This window comes from Anomaloglossus baeobatrachus, chromosome 3 (genome assembly GCF_048569485.1).
Source record: "Anomaloglossus baeobatrachus isolate aAnoBae1 chromosome 3, aAnoBae1.hap1, whole genome shotgun sequence".
Lineage (NCBI taxonomy): Eukaryota > Metazoa > Chordata > Amphibia > Anura > Aromobatidae > Anomaloglossus > Anomaloglossus baeobatrachus.
In genome coordinates, this window is record NC_134355.1 from 608607399 (window position 1) to 608628107 (window position 20709).

Here is a 20709-nt window from a genome sequence, read left to right on the forward strand (position 1 = left end):
TTTAGGGCTAGATACACAGCCCTTATCTCCAGAACATTGATCTGAAGGGAGGACTCTGTCGGAGTCCATGTTCCCTGAGCCTTGTGGTGGAGAAAAACCGCTCCCCACCCTGACAGACTCGCGTCCGTCGTGACCACAGCCCAGGATGGGGGCAGGAAAGATTTTCCCTTCGACAGAGAAGTGGGAAGAAGCCACCACTGAAGAGAGGTCTTGGCTGCCAGAGAAAGAGAGACGTTCCTGTCTAAGGATGTCGACCTCTTGTCCCATTTGCGGAGGATGTCCCATTGGAGTGGACGCAGATGAAACTGCGCAAAGGGAACTGCCTCCATTGCTGCCACCATCTTCCCCAGGAAGTGCATGAGGCGCCTCAAGGGTGTGACTGAGCCCGAAGGAGAGATTGCACCCCTGTTTGCAGCGAACGCTGTTTGTCCAGCGGTAGCTTGACTATCGCTGAGAGAGTATGAAACTCCATCCCGAGGTAAGTCAGTGATTGGGTCGGAGTCAATTTTGACTTTGGGAAATTGATGATCCACCCGAACCTCTGGAGAGTCTCCAGAGCAACGGTCAGACTGTGTTGACATGCCACCCGGGAGGGTGCCTTGACTAGGAGATCGTCTAAGTACGGGATCACCGAGTGGCCCTGAGAGTGTAGGACTGCCACAACGGATGCCATGACCTTGGTGAAGACCCGTGGGGCTGTCGCCAGGCCGAAAGGCAGTGCCACAACTGAAGGTGTTCGTCCAATGGCGAAACGCAGGAAGCGTTGATGCTCTGGAGCGATCGGCCCATGGAGATAGGCATCCCTGATGTCGATTGATGCTAGGAAGTCTCCTTGAGACATCGAAGCGATGACAGAGCGGAGGGATTCCATGAGAAAACGCCTGGTTCTCACATGTCTGTTGAGCAATTTGAGGTCCAAAACGGGACGGAATGAACCATCCTTTTTTGGCACCACGAACAGGTTGGAGTAAAAATCGCGACCACGTTCCTGAAGGGGAACGGGGATCACAACTCCTTCTGTCTTCAGAGTGTCCACCGCCTGAAAAAGTGCAACGGTTCGCTCGGGGGGCGGAGATGTTCTGAAAAAAAAAAACGAGTCGGAGGACGAGAGCTGAACTCTATCCTGTAACCGTGAGACAGAATGTCCCTCACCCATCGGTCTTGGACATGTGGCCACCAGGCGTCGCAAAAGCGGGAGAGCCTGCCACCGACCGAGGATGCGGTTTGGGGAGGCCGAAAGTCATGAGGAGGCCGCCTTGGAGACGGTGCCTCTGGCGGTCTTTGGACGTGACTTAGACCGCCATGCAGAAGAGTTTCTCTGGCTCTTCTGTGGCCTGTTGGACGAGGAGGATTGGGATCTGGCTGAGGGCCGAAAGGACCGAACCTCGCTAGAATTTTTCGTTGCTGAGGTCTCTTTGGTTTGGGCTGGGGTAAGGACGAGTCCTTTCCCTTGGATTGCTTAATAATTTCATTCAATTGCTCGCCAAACAATCGGTCGCCAGAAAAAGGCAAACCGGTCAAGAACTTCTTGGAAGCAGAGTCTGCCTTCCATTCGCGTAGCCACCTGGCCCTGCGGACTGCCACCGAATTGGCGGATGCTACCGCTGTACGGCTAGCCGAGTCCAGGACAGCATTCATGGCGTAGGATGAAAATACCGACGCCTGAGAAGTCAAAGACGCTACTTGCGGAGCAAAGGTACGGGTGACCGCATTAATCTCAGACAGACAAGCTGAGATAGCCTGGAGTGCCCACACTACTGCAAAGGCTGGGGCAAAGGACGCGCCTATGGCTTCATAGATGGATTTCATTAGGAGCTCTATCTGCCTGTCCGTGGCATCCTTGAGCGATGATCCGTCAGCCACTGCTACTACGGATCTAGCCGCCAGTCTAGAGACTGGAGGATCCACCTTGAGACATTGAGCCCAACCCTTAACTACGTTAGAGGGGAAGGGGTAACGTGTGTCATTAAGGCGTTTAGTAAAGCGCTTGTCCGGAAAAGCACTGTGCTTCTGGACAGCATCTCTGAAGTTAGAGTGATCGAAGAAAGCACTCAGAGTACGTTTGGGAAACCTAAACTGGTGCTTCTCCTGCTGTGAGGCCGACTCCTCTATAGGTGGAGTTGGGGGGAGAAAGATCTAGCACCTGGTTGATGGACGCTATAAGGTCATTTACTATGGCGTCCCCTTCAGGTGTATCAAGATTGAGAGCAACGTCAGGGTCAGAGTCCTGGGCTGCGACCTCCGCCTCATCCTCTAGAGAGTCCTCAAGCTGAGACCCCGAACAGCGTGATGAAGTCGGGGAAGATTCTAAGCGAGCCCGCTTAGCCGGTCTGGGACTGCGGTCCGTGCCGGAGTCCTCCACGTAATAACTAGAGGCCACCCCAGGAGCACGCTTCGTCGCAGACCGAGAGGGGCCTGGGGGCGATCCCGCAGTGCCCGGGGCCTGTGTAAGGGCCGGTCTGGACAGCAAGGCTTCTAGTATCTTAGCAGACCATTTGTCCATAGACTGAGCCATGGATTGTGAAAGTGACAGAGAGTTTCTCAGCTAAAAACTGCAAACTCTGTCCCTGCTACCTGGACAGGGGAAGCCGGCGATTCTACCTGGGCCGAGGGTCCCACCAGTGCCCCAGGCTCCGGCTGAACGAGTGCCACCGGGCCCGAGCATTGCTCACAGTGAGGGTAGGTGTAACCTGCAGGTAGCATAGCCACACAAGAGGTACAGGTTGCAAAATAACCCTGTGTCTTGGCACCCTTGCTCCTTGTGAACGACATGCTGTTGTCTCCCAGGAGAGTGATCACTGAGGGATATATAGCCACAAGCTAACAGTACAGCCGAACCGAGAAAATGTATACAAATATAATATATATATATACAGTTCGGCACTCTAGGGGGACCAGCACCGGGTGACCGGTGTGGCTTCCCAACCGCTCAAGCGGTGTGTGGCCATCAGATTCCCTGCCTCGGGTGTCCCAGGGCTGCAGCCAGAAGTCCTCCACCGGCAGAATGTGCTTAAAAACATGGCTGTCGGCGTTCACAGGGGAGGAGGGAGCCGTGGGCGTAACTACAAAAGTGCGGGAATCTGGTGCCCCAGAGTGATTAGTGAGGGGGGAGAAGGACAACTAAGTGTGCTCCAGCCCTCACTCTCGGCGTTAGACCGACCGTCCCGCCCTTACCCCTGACTGGCAGGCCCGGGGGCGGGAGTTTAAGGCACTAGGCCGCAAAAGACTAAATTACTTACGGTAATGGGATTTTCCAGAGCCCACGACAGCACCCACGAGAGAGGGATCCGCCCCCTTCAGGACAGGAAACCTACAGATAAAAAAGGGGCAGTCCCCCTCCCTCATCAGTTGGTTGCAGAGAACCGGGAGAGGAACCGCCACAAATTAGTAACAATACAAGACAAAAGTAGAACCACCAAACCCAAAGGGTGAAGAAAACAAAAGGGCAGGGGTGTAAAGGGTGCTGTCGTGGGCTCTGGAAAATCCCATTACCGTAAGTAATTTAGTCTTTTCCTTTCGCCACGACAGCACCCACGAGAGACTTAGAGAGATAACACACTCAGGGAGGGAAAAAAACCACACGAAGGGCCAAGCCTCCAACTGAAGACAGGGAAGAACAAAGGCCAGCCGGCAAAGACCGGAACCCGGACGGAGAGGGCAGGACACAGCCGTACAATACCACCGAAGGAGGCACAGGCCACAACCATCCAAGGAGGAGGCAACCGCCCAGGAGAAGGATCCGACACCGAGGAGGCCAGGGGAACACGCAGCACCACAGACGAGAGGGGAACAGCAGCCCACAGCCATCGGGACAAGGGACGGCACGCCACGCGAGGATCACCGCCGGAACCCTGAAAGACAAAAAACAAAAACAAAGACCAACCCCTCCGCCAAGGGGCCGACCTAGCGACACAGACGAGGACAGAGCCCCCCCCCTGAACAGGCAGCGAAACGAAGAACGGAGAAGACAGCCTGCGCGGGAAGAAAAAACACCGAAGACACCCGCTCGGCAGAAGAGTAAGCGGACCGGAACACCGCAATGCAGGGAAGACCAACGGACAGAGCCGGAGAGGCGTGAACACGCCCCGCAGAAGCAAGGGCGACCAAGAGAGAGCACCGCAACGGACGAGGAGGAGAAGAGATGTAGAGTCGAAGCAGGAAGCCCAAGGCGCCAGGCCAGGCGGAAGGCCAGGGAGGCGCAAGGCGGCAGCGGCGCAAGGCCAAGGCTGGAAGAACCAACCAGGAGCGCCGCAAGAAGCAAGCCCATACGACCAGGAGGCCCCAGGGCACAGAGGCCAAGAGGTAAGGAGGTACAGAGGCACAGAGGCCAAGAGGCCCCAAGGCCCAGAGCCCAAGAGGCCCAGACCCCCAGGGGTCCCGAGCCCAAGAGGCACAGAGGCCCAGAGACCAAGAGGCACAGAGGTCAAGAGGCACAGAGGTCAAGAGGCACAGCGCCCAAGAGGGACAGAGCCCAATATACACAGAGACCAAGAGGCACAGAGACCAAAAGGCACCGAGGTCAAGCGGCACAGAGGTAAGCGGCACAGAGGTAAGCGGCACAGAGACCAAGCGGCCCAGAGGCCAAGCGGCGCAGAGGCCCCGAAGCCAAGAGGCCCAGAGGCATAGAGGCACGGAGTCACGGAGGACAAGAGGCCCAGAGGCCCCAAATGCCCGAAGGCCCAGAGTCCAAGAATGCCAGAGGCCAAGAGGCCCCGAACCAAGAGGCAGAGAGGTGAAGAGGCACAGAGGGCAAGAAGCACAGAGGCACGGAGCGTAGGCCAAGAGGCAAGAGGCAATGCGGCACAAGGGCCAAGAGGCACAGAGGCCAAGAGGAACAGAGGCCAAACGGCACAGAGGCCAACGGCACAGAGGCCAACCGGCACCGAGGCCCAGAGGAACAGAGGCCAAGAGGAACAGAGGCCAAGAGGAACAGAGGCCAACGGCACAGAGGCCAACGGCACAGAGGCCAAACGGCACAGAGGCCAAACGGCACAGAGGCCAAACGGCACAGAGGCCAAGAGGCCCAGTGGCCAAGAGGCATAGCGGCCAAGAGGCATAGCGGCCAAGAGGCACAAAGGCCCAGCGGCACAGAGGCCAAAGGGCACAGAGGCCAAAGGGCACAGAGGCCAAAGGGCACAGAGGCCAAGAGGCACAGAGGCTCGAGGGCCAAACGACAAAGGCTAAGAGGCACAGAGGCCGGAACCAGGAGGCACAGGGTCAGGAGGCCCAAGCCAGCAGGTACAGAGACCAGGAAGGCCCAGAGGCCAAGAAGGCATAGAGGCCAAGAAGGCATAGAGGCCAAGAAGGCACAGATGCCCAGAAGGCACAGAGGCCAAGAGGCACAAGGGCCAAGAGGCACAGAGGCCCAGAGGCACAAGGTTGGAGCCAAGAGGCACAAAGGCCAAGAGACCAAGAGGCACAGAGGCCGGGCACAGCAGGCACAGAGGCACGGGGCCGGGAGGCCCAGAAGCCAAGAAAAGGCACAGAAGCCAAGACGGCACAGAGATCAAGAAGCCAAGAGGCACAGAGGCCAAGAGACACAGAGGCCCGAGCCAGAAGGCACAGAAGCACGGGCCCAGGAGGCCCAGAGGCCCGGAAGGCACACAGAGGCCCGGAAGGCACACAGAGGCCCGGAAGGCACACAGAGGCCCGGAAGGCACACAGAGGCCCGGAAGGCACACAGAGGCCCGGAAGGCACACAGAGGCCCGGAAGGCACACAGAGGCCCGGAAGGCACACAGAGGCCCGGAAGGCACACAGAGGCCCGGAAGGCACACAGAGGCCCGGAAGGCACACAGAGGCCCGGAAGGCACACAGAGGCCCGGAAGGCACACAGAGGCCCGGAAGGCACACAGAGGCCCGGAAGGCACACAGAGGCCCGGAAGCCACACAGAGGCCAGGAAGCCACACAGAGGCCAGGAAGCCACACAGAGGCCAGGAAGCCACACAGAGGCCAGGAAGCCACACAGAGGCCAGGAAGCCACACAGAGGCCAGGAAGCCACACAGAGGCCAGGAAGCCACACAGAGGCCAGGAAGCCACACAGAGGCCAGGAAGCCACACAGAGGCCAGGAAGCCACACAGAGGTCCGGAAGCCACACAGAGGTCCGGAAGCCCCACAGAGGCCAGGAAGCCCCACAGAGGCCAGGAAGCCCCACAGAGGCCAGGAAGCCCCACAGAGGTCAGGAAGCCACACGGAGGCCCGGAAGTCACACAGAGGCACGGAAGCCACACAGAGGCCCGGAAGCCACACAGCGGCCCGGAAGTCACACAGAGAGGCAGAAGCCACACAGAGGGCCAGAAGCCACACAGAGGACCGGAAGCCATACAGAGGCCCGGAAGCTACACAGAGGCCCGGAAGCCACACAGAGGCCAGGCAGTCACACAGAGGCCAGGGAGCCCACAGAGGCCAGGGAGCCCACAGAGGCCAGGGAGCCACATAGAGGCCAGGCAGCCACAGAGACCAGGAACCCGAGAGGCCAGAGGCACCGAGGCAGAAGACATGAGGCCAGGAGGCAACCGAGGCGCGTGACCAGGAGCCCAAGGCGCAGCGACAGCACACAGAGGCCCGAAGGCAGGAGGCACCGAGGCCCGGAGGTACATAGACCCCAGGCCGAGAAGGCAGATAGGCCCGAGGCTAGAAGGCACAGAGGCCCGAGGCCAGAAGGCACAGAGGCCCGAGGCCAGAAGACCCAGAGGCCCGAGGCCAGAAGTCACAGAGGCCCGAGGCCGGAAGGCACAGAGGCCCGAGGCCGGAAGGCACAGAGGCCCGAGGCCGGAAGGCACAGAGGCCCGAGGCCGGAAGGCACAGAGGCCCGAGGCCGGAAGGCACAGAGGCCCGAGGCCAGAAGTCACAGAGGCCCGAGGCCGGAAGGCACAGAGGCCCGAGGCCAGAAGTCACAGAGGCCCGAGGCCAGAAGTCACAGAGGCCCGAGGCCGGAAGGCACAGAGGCCCGAGGCCGGAAGGCACAGAGGCCCGAGGCCGGAAGGCACAGAGGCCCGAGGCCGGAAGGCACAGAGGCCCGAGGCCGGAAGGCACAGAGGCCCGAGGCCGGAAGGCACAGAGGCCCGAGGCCAGAAGGTACAAAGGCCCGAGGTCAGAAGGTATAGCGGCCCCAAGGCCAGGAAGCACAGTGGGCAAAGGCAAGGATAAACAGCGGCCCCAGGCCAGGAGGTCCAAGGGCAGGCAACACAGAGGGCCAAGGCCAAGAGGTACAAGGGACCAAGGGCAAGCACCAAACCAGGAAGCACGCGGCCCGGAAATATGAGGCCGAGAGACACAGAGCCCCGAGGCCAGGAGACCCGGCCACTACGACCGAAGGCGCAAAGGCCAAGAGGCTCAGAGACAGGGAGGGCCCGAGGCCCGGAGGACCCGAGAACAGAAGACAGGAGGTCCAGAGGACACAGAGGCCACAGAGACCAGGAGGCTCAGGAGCCACAGAGGTCAGGAAACCCAGTGCCACAGGAGTCCGGAGGCCACAAGGACCAGGAGGGCACATAGGCCCCAGGGGCCAAGAAACTACAAAGGTCAGGAACCCACAGGGGCCATCACGAGTCCACAGGAGCCAGGAGCCTACAGGGGCACAGGGGCCAGGAGTCCACAAAGGCCCGAGGGCCAGGAGGCCATATAGGTCACGAGGTCCCGGAGTCCACAGAGGCCACGAGGGCCCGGAGTCCACAGAGGCCACGAGGGCCCGGAGTCCACAGAGGCCACGAGGGCCAGGAGTCCACAGAGGCCACGAGGGCCAGGAGTCCACAGAAATACAGGGGCCCGGAGTCAATAGCAGCCTTACAGGGGTCCATGAGTCCACAGAGGGCACGAGGGCCAGGAGACACAGAGAGGCCACAAGGGCCAGGAGGCCACAGAGGCCACGAGGGCCCGGAGGCCACAGAGGCCACGAGGGCCAGGACACCACAGAGGCCACGAGGGCCAGGACACCACAGAGGCCACGAGGGCCAGGACACCACAGAGGCCACGAGGGCCAGGACACCACAGAGGCCACGAGGGCCAGGAGTCCACAGAGGCTACCAGAGTCTACAGAAGCCTTACAGGGCCCATGAGCCCACGGAGGCACAGGGTGCTAGGCAAACACAGGGGCTACAGGGGCCCCTGGCCATGCGGCAAAAACCCAGCTCCCAAGCTGTGATCGGGAAGCCACACAGCCCGCCTGAAGCCCCGCAGGGAGCCACATAGAGGTACCGACCCCGGACGAGCGCAGGCAGGGACACCGGGACGACCCTCCGTGCACTACCGGGAGACAGAGCGGGGACGCGGCCCCGGACACAGCGCACCTGCCGTGCAACCGGAGGCGCAGCCCGTTCCACAGAGAGGTGCCGGCAGCCGAGCACACAGTCACTTACCCCGCGTCCGGCACAGGAAGGAGGGAGCCACGGCCTTCCAAGGAACCTGCCCGGTCCACTCCCCCGGAAGCGCTCCAGTGCACTTCCGGGTCACGGCAGCAGAGAGCGCGCGGACACGGCAGGGTTCCCCCCGCCGTCCACAGACCAGGCGCGCGCAGGTGCCGGCGTCACTACCCCGGAGGCAAAGCCGAACCAAGGGGAAGAGGACGAGACGCACCGGAGGACGGAGTCCACGAGGGGAGCTCCACCGACCGTGCTTCTGGACCTAGAGCTCCGCCGTTCCCACGGAGACCGCACGGACTCAACCGGACCCAGGTACTGTAGGTTCCTCTCCATTCAGGACAGGAAACCAACTGATGAGGGAGGGGGACTGCCCCTTTTTTATCTGTAGGTTTCCTGTCCTGAAGGGGCGGATCCCTCTCTCGTGGGTGCTGTCGTGGCGAAAGGAAAAGCCGGGGACTAAAGTTAAAACCGCGGCCGGCAAGCAGGCGCGGTCGGCGCGGTAGTCCCGGTCTCATACCAACACCGCAGTCGCTGCAGCGTCTGAGGCCAAAGTGCTCCATGCACCGTCCCCAAGGGGACACAGAGTACCTGTAGATGCAGGGCCCTGTCCCTGATGATACTCAGTCTCCTGTCCGTCAGAATCTCACAGGGGCTGCGGAGGGAGCCCGGTCCCAGTGCCTGGATGACCGGATAGGATCCCACTTCTCCCAGAGCCCCTAAGGGATGGGGAAGGAAAACGGCATGTGGCTCCAGCCTGTGTACCCGCAATGGATACCTCAACCTTAACAACACCGCCGACTCAGTGGGGTGAGAAGGGAGCATGCCGGGGGCCCTGTTATGGGCCCTCTTTTCTTCCATCCGATATAATCAGCAGCTGCTGCTAAAATGGGAGCATGAGTGAATGTGTGCCTCCTTCAACACAAAGCATAAAAACTGAGGAGCCCGTGATGCACGGGGGGGTGTATAGGCAGAGGGGAGGGGTTACACTTTTTAAAGTGTAATACTTTGTGTGGCCTCCGGAGGCAGTAGCTATACACCCAATTGTCTGGGTCTCCCAATGAAGCGACAAAGAAAATATAATATAATAGAATATGAAGAAAAAAAAATATATATATAATATAAATTAAAAAAAAACAAAACAACCAACCTTTACAGCAGACCTTTCAGACATTTTACCTTCGCCCAATTATATATTCAAAATGGTTTACTGATTATTATTTTTACAATTAGGAGCAGATATTTCGTCCATATTTTCCGCTGGCTGGAGTTCTGCTGTACTGAGCCACAGAATAAAGTTATATCATTTTACCCACTGTGAACACCATAAAAATGACAAAGAAGATGACTTAAAATCAAAGGAAAAAAAAAAAAACCCTCAAAAGATGGTGGCACAATTTTGCACATGAATATAAGATCAGCGTGGCGTTTAACAATGGCGCACCCACGGGTCTAGACCCATACACTGAGGGAGAGAATCTGCACATCCCTTCTCCCAAGTTTTCCATTTACCAAATTAAGCAAGACAGATTTTATAGGGTTGACCCCTTTTTTAAAAAACTAAAAATAAAAAACACATACACATACATACATACACACACTATATATATATATTATATATATATATATATATATATATATATATATAAAATATATATATATATATATAATCTAATATATAAAGCTGAATGTGTGTATGTGAGTATGTGTGTGTGTGTGTGTGTGTGTTTGTATGTCCGGGATTGGCATCCGCACCATCGCAGCTACAGCCACAAAATTTTGCACACTCACACTTCTGGACCCCGAGAGGTTGTCATAGGCTATGTTTCAAGGGGAAATTTTAACCCCGCGCTTTACAGTTATTCACCAAAAAACCTGTCTCCATTAAAGCGAATGGAGCTGGGAGCCACAGTGCAGCCAGAACTTCAGAAGAATGCGCAGCCACGCCCTTATATGGAATGTTGGCGTGTCACAATGCAGCCAGGGAAGGAGACAGACAGGGAAAGAGGCAGACACAAACAGAGTAAGAAACAGACATAGACAAGGTAAGAGACAGACACAAAGAGACAGACACAAAGAGACAGACACAAAGAGACAGACACAAAGAGACAGACAGACAGGGAAAGAGACAGATAGACAGGGAAAGAGACAGATAGACAGGGAAAGAGACAGATAGACAGGGAAAGAGACAGATAGACAGGGAAAGAGACAGAGACAGAGACATATATACAGAGGGGGAGACAGAGAGAATGGGAGAGAAACAGAGAGACAGTCACTATCCCGGGCAGCGCCGTGTGCTATGTTGTGAGGCGAAAGTTTAACCCCGCGCGTTCCAATTTACCAATCAATTTTGCCCCTATCTATATAATGGGGAAAAAGTAAAACGAAAATTGTTGGGGGCAAATTGACAGCTGCCAGATGTGAACAAGGGGGACTTAAAAAATGAGGCAATGGCACCAAATAGTATATACCGTACAGTTGCTAAGGTGGGGCCCCGACATGAGATACTCACCACACTCGGGGATATGAACACACACCCAAAATGCGCCACACACTACCACGTGCTTGAACACATATACCACCCTCAGCACACAATTCACCACACATACACCAACCTCGCCACATAATCGCCCTAAAACACACATAAGTCTGGTATTATCCTTCAAAAATAAAAATCTGATTAATAAGCAGCCAAACTACAAGAACAACAAATGTACCACACAGGAAATACGGCAGCTGTCAGTCACATGACCTGTCTATCATGTGTATGTGTGAGCTAATACATACTGTCAGGGGGAGGGCTTTCTGTTGCCTGGAGATTTATCAGGCTGCCAATAGCAAGCAATCACAGCTTAGCTTCTATTTTGCTACAGTTAATTAATCTGAGCTCGGATTGGTTAATATAGGCAACAATATATATATATATACACACACACAAAATGGTCCCATGTGCAGTTGTATATATAAAGAAAACTGCACTATAGTCACTGTGCCCGGGTCACTGCTCCTAGTGTCTGGCACTGGCTTTGGCACAGACATGTCGATAACTCAAGATAACCAGTGAGCTCAGCGGCTCTGCCCATGTAGACAGGACGCCCCTCTCAGTTGCTGAGCTCACTGACCGGCTGCCATGCTGCCTACATGACGTCAGCGCTGCAGCCACTGCCACACACCGTTAGAAATGGCAGAGACTCACCAGTGGACCTGGGGATGGCGAGTAGAGCACAGTGTGATTTTTTTTTTCATATTAATTGCAGCTAGGGACCAAGATTTCCTGAGCGGGGACAAATCTGTTGAACAGTAGCTGAGGATGTTTCTAAACACGTAAAGAGAACAGAACAGGCTTCTGACAGACGGGGCACAGCTTGTGAAGATGATGCCGATTTCCCCATGTAAATTATATTACAAAGTTCAATATATTCACATGTTTCAATTTATCAATAGGGGTACACTTTAACCCCTTCAGCCCCCGGGCATTTTGTGTTTTTTCCGTTTTGTTTTTTTCCCGAGAGCCGTAACTTTTTTATTTTGCGGTCAATCTTGCCATATGAGGGCTTGTTTTTTGCGGGACGAGTTGTACTTTTAAATGAAACCATAAGTTTTAGCATATAGTCTACTGGAAAACGGCAAAAAAATTCCAAGTGCGGAAAAATTGCAAAAAAAAGTGTGATCGTACAATAGTTTTTGGGATATTTTATTCACCGTGTTCACTATATGGTAAAACTGATGTATCTCTGTGATGCCTGAGGTCAGTGCGAATTTGTAGACACCAAACATGAATAGGATTACTTGTATTTAAGGGGTTTAAAAAAATTCACAAGTTTGTCCAAAAACAGTGGCACACGTTTTGCGCCAATTTTCCAAAACCCGTAGCGTTCTCATTTTTCGGGATCTATGGCTCAGTGATTGCTTATTTTTTGCGTCTTGAGCTGACGCTTTTAACGGTACCATTTTTGCGCAGATGCTACATTTTGATCGCCTGTTATTGCATTTTGCGCAAAATTTGCGGCGAACAAAAAACGTAATTTTGGCGTTTGGAATTTTTTTGCCGCTACGCCATTTACTGATCAGATTAATTGATTTTATATTTTGATAGATTGGGCATTTCTGAACGCGGCGAGACCAAATGTGTATATTTTTTATTTTTTTTTTAACCCTTTTATTTTCAATGGGGTGATTTCAACTTTTAGGTTTTTTATTTTTTAAAACTTTTTTTAAAACTTTTTTTTTTTTTATTTTACTAGTCCCCCTAGGGGGCTATAGCGATCAGCAATCTGATCGATCTGCCCTATCTGCTGATCACAGCTACAGAGCTGAGAACTGCAGATTTGGTGCTTTACTTTCAATGCCGGCTGTATTCCGGCATTTAGAGGAAGTGACTCATGTTAGCTACAGGCGTCATCACATGACCCTGTGCTACCATGGCAACCACCGAAAGTCACGTGATCATGTCACTTAACTTCCGATGGGGGCGGGGTAAGTCACTGTCATGGTGGCGCGCATATACATCTCGCTGCCAGATTTTGGCAGCGAGATGTAAAGGGTTAATGGAAGTGATTCCACCCGCGACTAGCAGGCACACATGTCAGCTGTTGAAAACAGCTGATACGTGCGCTGATCGCCGCCGCCTGCCCACGGCAGGGGGGCGGGGATTAACTGCACACGATCCATGATGTACCCAGTACGTCATGGGTTGTTAAGGGGTTAAGGCCATGTTCACATGATGTGTTCGCAATACTTTATTGCTGTGATTTACCAAAAACAGAACATATGGCCATGTTTTTGGAGAATTGTGTCAAAAAGACGCTCTGAAAACACATTGTGTGAACACGGTGTAAACATTGTAGCCATAGAGAACCAAGCACCACAATGTGCTCCTATCAGCATTTGCAGTTTTTCTGCTCCATATTAGTAATAAATTCACACTAGGGGCAGATCCATCGCATGACTGATGGCAGCACCTAGCAGACCCTTATGACTAGTAATGACTGATGGCAGCACCTAGCAGACCCTTATGACTAGTAACGACTGATGGCAGCACCTAGCAGACCCTTATGACTAGTAACAACTGATGGCAGCACCTAGCAGACCCTTATGACTAGTAACAACTGATGGCAGCACCTAGCAGACCCTTATGACTAGTAACAACTGATGGCAGCACCTAGCAGACCCTTATGACTAGTAACAACTGATGGCAGCACCTAGCAGACCCTTATGACTAGTAATGACTGATGGCAGCACCTAGCAGACCCTTATGACTAGTAATGACTGATGGGAGCACCTAGCAGACCCTTATGACTAGTAATGACTGATGGCAGCACCTAGCAGACCCTTATGACTAGTAACGACTGATGGCAGCACCTAGCAGACCCTTATGACTAGTAACGACTGATGGCAGCACCTAGCAGACCCTTATGACTAGTAACGACTGATGGTAGCACCTAGCAGACCCTTATGACTAGTAATGACTGATGGCAGCACCTAGCAGACCCTTATGACTAGTAATGACTGATGGCAGCACCTAGCAGACCCTTATGACTAGTAATGACTGATGGCAGCACCTAGCAGACCCTTATGACTAGTAATGACTGATGGTAGCACCTAGCAGACCCTTATGACTAGTAATGACTGATGGTAGCACCTAGCAGACCCTTATGACTAGTAATGACTGATGGTAGCACCTAGCAGACCCTTATGACTAGTAATGACTGATGGCAGCACCTAGCAGACCCTTATGACTAGTAATGACTGATGGCAGCACCTAGCAGACCCTTATGACTAGTAATGACTGATGGTAGCACCTAGCAGACCCTTATGACTAGTAATGACTGATGGCAGCACCTAGCAGACCCTTATGACTAGTAATGACTGATGGTAGCACCTAGCAGACCCTTATGACTAGTAATAGGGGCCCCCGGGTAACTTATTTATCATATTTTCTAGTCCTGGGGGCGGGTGGGTTATTTGCTTACCAGGTCTTGTAGACTCCTGGATTGCGTCCTTTCCTCACAGCGTAAAACATTCTGGCGACTGAACTCCGCGCACGAGAGAAGGCTGCACACAGCAGATGGGCTGAAGAGAAGATGCCAGAGATCTTGAACATGTCCTATTCAATAGGCTATGCCGGACCAGCCGCACAAGGGGGGACACGGACACCGCACATCCTGCAGAGCAAAGGCAATCATCACAGTATGTCCACAATAATGTCCATAGGCAAGATGCTGAAAGGAGTATGCTGGTAACAAGAAGTGATTATTTCTAGAATTGTGGGGGTCTGACTGCTGAGACCCCCACTGATTGTAAGAATGGGGCACTTTTGCACTACTGTTAAACCTTCACTATTCATTTGCTGTGGGACTGCCAGAGATAACTGAGCAACGTTTGCTAGTCCTCTAGAGAAGGCGGTCCAGAACCCTCTAAGGCAGGGGTGGGCAATTCATTTTCCCATGGGGCCGCATGAGAAATTGGGATGGTTTTAGAGGGCCGGACTAATATAATTAGCTCAGTTCTACCCAATACTGTATATAGTATATATACTATCCCTTCATAAACAAACAATAAGGTAAACAATACAAAGATTCAATGAAAATGTGGGGGCCATACACATTACTGGGGCCAGTGGGGCCTACGCACCGACCGTGGTGGCCAGTGGTGCCTACGCACCGACCGTGGTGGCCAGTGGGGCCTACGCACCGACCGTGGTGGCCAGTGGGGCCTACGCACCGACCGTGGTGGCCAGTGGGGCCTACGCACCGACCGTGGTGGCCAGTGGGGCATTCATACTGGCCCTGGGGGCGCTGAGGGCACAGGCTGGCAGCACTGCAGCAGCAGAGCCTGAGGGCTCCTCTTGCAAGCACAGGGGGACCTGGGAAGACACAAGTGCTGCTCCCCTACTCCCCCCTCCTGTAGCCACTTTGCACTCTCCCTGCTGCTGCTGGCTCACATTACCTTAGTTTGCAGAACAGACGTTCTTGAAGTGGCCACTGTGGAGATGAGCCGGTCACGTGAGGATCCCTGGGTAGAAGGGGCAGGCAAAGGGGGCGTGACCAGCAGTGAGAGCAGCAAGAAGAGACAAGGAAGGCATCCGAGTGTGTGTGCCCAGCATTGAGGGGGCGTGGACGACAGCAAAGGGGGGTGTGGCTAGCAGCATAGATGCCATAGAAGGCATCCAGAGAATGATCAGCATCCAAAGAAGGCATGACTGGCAGCAAGAGGGGGCATGACCGGTAGAGTGGGGGGCATGGCAGCTGCTTATCACTGCACTGCGGGATACATAGCTCCCGGAAGTGAGAGCGGGGCTGAGGCATAAAATCGTAGTTCAGGCCACGCCTCCAACTCTCAGCAAGACGGGCGGGCCGCATCTGGCCCGCCCCTCTCCCAGGTCTGCTCTAAGGGTACCGTCTCACTAAACGACGTACCAGCGATTCCGCCCACGATACGACCTGGTCAGGATCACTGGTACGCCGCTACAGGGTCGCTAGTGAGCTGTCAAACAGTCAGATCTCACCAGTGATCAGCCACCAGTGACTTGTGGAACGATGCTGCGCTTGGTAACCAGGGTAAATAGTGGGCAACTAAGCAAAGCGGTTTGCTTGGTTACCCGATATTTACCCTGGTTACCAGCGCTGGCTCCCTGTATACGTAGCTAGGGTACACATCGGGTTACTAAGCAAAGCGTTTTGATTAGTTACCCGATATTTACCCTGGTTACCAGCGTACGTTGCTTACACAGAGTCGGTACTCTGTCTCCCCGCTGTCAAACATGCTGATGTGTGCTGCACAGCGGGAGACCAACGAGCAAAAAATGAACCAGAACAGTGTGTAACGATCAGCGATTTCACAGCAGGGGCCAGGTCGCTGCTTAGTGTCACACACAGCGAGATCACTGATGAGGTCACTGGTACGTCACAAAACCTGGGACTCAGCAGCGATCTCGCCATGTGAGAAGTACCCCTTAGGCTATGTGCCCACGGGAATCTGTACCTGAGGATATATCTGCAGGTACGTCCGCAGGTTTCCCGCAGCTGATCACAGGAATCCGCAGCTATCCATAGCTGCGGCATTCCAGCGGAAAACCTGCGGACATTCATGCGACTTACCTGCGGAGGTCCCAACCTCTATCTCTATAGTGGAGAGGCAGGACTTCCACAGGAATAATTGATATGCAGTTATCTGCGGCTGCGGAACATCCGCAGCATATTCCGCAGCCGCACATACTGCAGCATGGACACAGCACTCCCCGTGTCCCATAGGATAACATGGGGAGTGTCTGTACTTTCTAAAACCTACGGATTTATCTAGAAAATCCAGATTCTGCGAGTCCAGTGGGCACATAGCCTACTCCCTACAGTGTCACAACACATGGATCATGTCGCATCCTTTTCCCCATTACTCTTACACCCAATCGCTGGCCTCCATGGTCACATGGCCTAATTATTAACATGATCGCCAAGACCAGCGATTGCCTGCAGCAGTCATACACCACAATCGCTGCAGGAGAGTAAATCAGCTTTTTCTCCACTTGCAATGAAGTACGGGGTGAAGAGAAGTGGGAAGGAGCTATGGATGGCAAACACAGCGACCTAAAATGTTGCAGATGGGTTCCTTTCACGCTGGAGCTACACAGTAGCGCGGGTCTAGAGCTGCAGAATGCCTGTTATATCGTGAGTCACTTGGTATTGTGACAAGAAAGGAGCAAAAAAGGAGCAGACTGCCTGTGGCCTGCTTGGCCTCATTCACTGCTGTGACTGTTGTTGTGTAGATTTGGCAAATAGCGATTTTCATCTGTTCACCCAGTTTTACAACTAAAATGAAAAGGGGCTACCCCCGCATTAAAGGGAATCGGTCACCCGATTTTTGCCACCTAATCTGAGAGCAGCATAATGTACGGGCAGAGATCCTGATTCCAGGGATGTGTCACTTACTGAGCTGCTTAGTGTAGTTTTAATAAAATCACTGTTAGGCTATGTGCCCACGCTGCGGAAAATGCGCAGAATTTGCCGAGATTTTTTCGCGGAAATTCCACGGATTTTTAAAAAATCTGCAGCACAACGAGTCCCCAGCCATTTCCATGGCATTTGGGGACTGCTGTGCCCATGCTGCGGTTTGTTCCGCAGCGGAAATAATGCAGTATTTCCCTGCGGAAAAATCTGCAGCATGTCAATTATTCCTGCAGACTTCTCCGCAGGGTCCCATACTTACCTGCCTTGATAGCAGACACCCGAGTCACTTTCTCCGTCCGGTGCACAGGAGCGCGCTGGATCCATGTACAGGAAGGAAGAGGTGGGCGGGGCCTGCATGAGCTCTGGTCATGTGACAGCCAGAGCTAGTGCTGGCCCGCCCACCTTCTCCTGCACAGTGCAGAGACGGCCGGAGAGGGAAGTGCTGCGTGATGGAGGTAAGTATGAACCCCCGATCACTGCAGCACTTGTTGTGCATTGAGGATGCAGTGCCAAAGCCATGGTACTGTATCCTCAATGCAGGACACCTCAGCATATCCGCAGGACATTCCACAGCATGGAAACAGACAAAAGTTGTGCTGTGGTTTTCTGTGAGCTCCTGCGGAATGTCCTATAACCGCAGGACACTGTCCCCGTGGGCACATAGCCTTAATCAGCAGCAGATCATTGGAGGACTACTTGGAGTGCTACCAGGTAGTCCAGCATATTTATGAGCTCTGTTAAACTATCAAAATGACAGCAAACAGCTCAGTAAGTGACACATCACTGGAATCAGGGTCTCTGTCTCTACATTATGCTGCTCTCAGGTGGGGGAGCAAAAACCTGGTGACAGATTCCCTTTAAAGCCATCGAGTCCTAAAGGGAAAAGTATCAGTTTCTGTATGTAACTGCTGAATAGTATCAATACGTGGTGTGCACACCTGTACTCATAGTTTGAGCGAGCAGTTAGGCTGCTTTCACACCTCCGGTTTTAGCACTGCGGCTAAATCCGGCTCTATAACTATGCAACGGATGCGGCGAAAACAAAAACATATCCTTTGCATAAGTTTATACATGTGGCCCGTCCGGTTTTTGCCGGTTGCAGCACGCTACTGAGCATGCGCAGTGCAAAAACGCATGCGGCGGCCGGATACGGTTTTTGCCGCATCCGGCGTCCATAGGCATGCATTGGAAAAAGTGCCGCATCGGCCGGATGCGTCGCGATGAGGTTTTTTTTCGCCGGACAAAAAACGTGCCAGGCAACGTTCCATCTGGCAAAAACCGGACCGACCGCAAGGTCATGCGGCACAATACGGCACTAATGAAAGTCTATGCGGAAAAAACGGTAGCGTTTTTTCTGCAAAGAGCCAGATTGTGCTGCACAGCAAAAACTGGATGTGTGAAAGCAGCCTTATGTGACAAAGTATGAAAAAGGCACAAACTCTCCGGGGACTACAGGGGTCTGAACTGTGTGGGCATCGCGCATTGTCACCATTCAGCCGGCTGCAGTCAGAGACAAATACACCTCAAATTCATCATTTCTGATTTCTTTACGTCGCCTTTTTTCTCGTCTTGTTATCTGCTGACTTTTTAGGGGCCAAATTCTACAAAAAAAAAAAATCAAAAATGCTCTTTAATTGGTCATTAAAAAGGTTTTAAGACTTTTTTTTTTTTAAACAATAAAAGTCAAACTTTAAAACTTTTCACATTGGTCTTCCAGTTAAAATACAACAAGCATAAAAAAAAAAAAACAATTACTACAAAAAAAAAGGAGCAACCGAGGGGGCCACACCGGGAGTACGGAGACCCCCACTGAGACCACACGAGTGACCATAGCGACGGTAAACTACAACCCTCTCAAATCTGAGTGTGAGAGCGCAGACTCACACTCAGCTGTAGGTGACTGTGGATCCGTGTGAGCGCTGCATAGAGAGAACGGCCCGTGGAAACAACCGTCACGGTGCAACCGGCTGCCTCCGCTCCGCTGCACTTACCTCCGCTGCTTCCTGATTGGCTGCCGGCTGTAGAGGTCAGCTGACCCTATTGAAGACTCGCGCGAGCACGCTGACTACGGAAAGCGGTGTGAGTCAGCTCACTTCTAGACCGCGTGTTGCTGTGCGGGGAGCAGCCGGCGGGGGAGGGGCTTGTGTGCGCGTGTCTTTAGCTGCAGGAAGCGATCGGTGGTGGGGAGTGGGACACATGAGTAGTCAGTGAGAAGGAGCGCTCTGCTCACAGGACTCCAATATTGGGCACATTCACTGTAGAATGAGAAGTTACTGTTTTTTTGCTTGCTGTCATTAAATGGCAAAATACCAGTAGGTGTTATACCCCAAAGCCTCTAAATCACATAACAGCAAGCTGAGATCTTACAAAAACAAACAAAACTGAGGACGTGATCCACAGAACAGGTTACGTACAGTAATTGTGTAATCTTACTCACATCATGGATATTCGTCGCCTCAGCTGGGGAAGAGGGAAATCAGACCTTATTCCTGAGCCGCATCCGTTAGGCTGCTTTCACACATCCGGTTTTTGCTGAGCGGCACAATACTGCACTTTGCAGAAAAAACGCAACCGTTTTTTTTTTTGCCGCCGGTTGCGTTTATTCCACGTAGACTTGCATTAGCTCCGTATTGTGCCGCATGGCCTTGCGTTGTGTCCGGTTTTTGCCAGATGCGGCAGATTTAGCCCATGTGGCGGCCGGATGGAACGTTGCCTGGCACTTTTTTTGTGCGGCGAAGAAACCGCATCGCGCCGCGATTTACAATGCAAGCCTATGGACGCCGGATGCGTTTTTTTGCACTGCGCATGTTCAGTATCAAGCCGCATCCGTCAAAAAATGGACGGGCCGCATGGAAAAACTTATGAAACGGATCTGTTTTTTTCGCCGCATCCGTTGCATAGGTTTTTGAGCCGGATTGAGCCGCACTGAAAAAACCGGATGTGTGAAAGCAGCCTAAGGCATGTACACCATAGCAGTGGGAGGTGTCTGAGAAGAGACTGCCCCATAAGGAGCTGTAGGGTCTTCTGACGACCGCCTGCAGTCAGTCTTCTGACAACCGCCTGCAGTCAGTCTTCTGATGACCGCCTGCAGTCAGTCTTCTGACGACAGCCTGTCTTCTGACGATCGCCTGTAGTCAGTCTTCTGACGACCGCCTGTAGTCAGTCTTCTGACGACCGCCTGCAGTCAGTCTTCTCATGACCGCCTGCAGTCACTCTTCTGACAACCGCCTGCAGTCAGTCTTCTGATGACCGCCTGCAGTCAGTCTTCTGACAACAGCCTGCAGTCAGTCTTCTGACAACCGCCTGCAGTCAGTCTTCTGATGACCGCCTGCAGTCACTCTTCTGACGACCGCCTGCAGTCAGTCTTCTGACGACAGCCTGCAGTCAGTCTTCTGACGACCGCCTGCA

The 20709-nt window shown here is 53.4% G+C and overlaps 1 protein-coding gene across 3 annotated transcripts in view; it reads right to left on the bottom strand.

Moving 5' to 3' along the window:
• LOC142295645 (ribonuclease H1-like) overlaps window positions 1-19371 on the bottom strand; it is a 62575-nt gene extending 43204 nt beyond the window's left edge. The window contains exons 1-2 of one of the 3 annotated variants that reach the window (XM_075338742.1): window positions 19293-19371; window positions 14332-14523 (exon numbers count right to left, since the gene is read on the bottom strand). In XM_075338742.1, coding sequence (XP_075194857.1) covers window positions 14332-14462 — 131 coding nt within the window. In that variant the 5' untranslated portion in view covers window positions 14463-14523; window positions 19293-19371. The other 2 variants (XM_075338741.1, XM_075338743.1) reach the window with 2 other exon arrangements.
• Between the last annotated feature and the right edge of the window lie 1338 nt (window positions 19372-20709).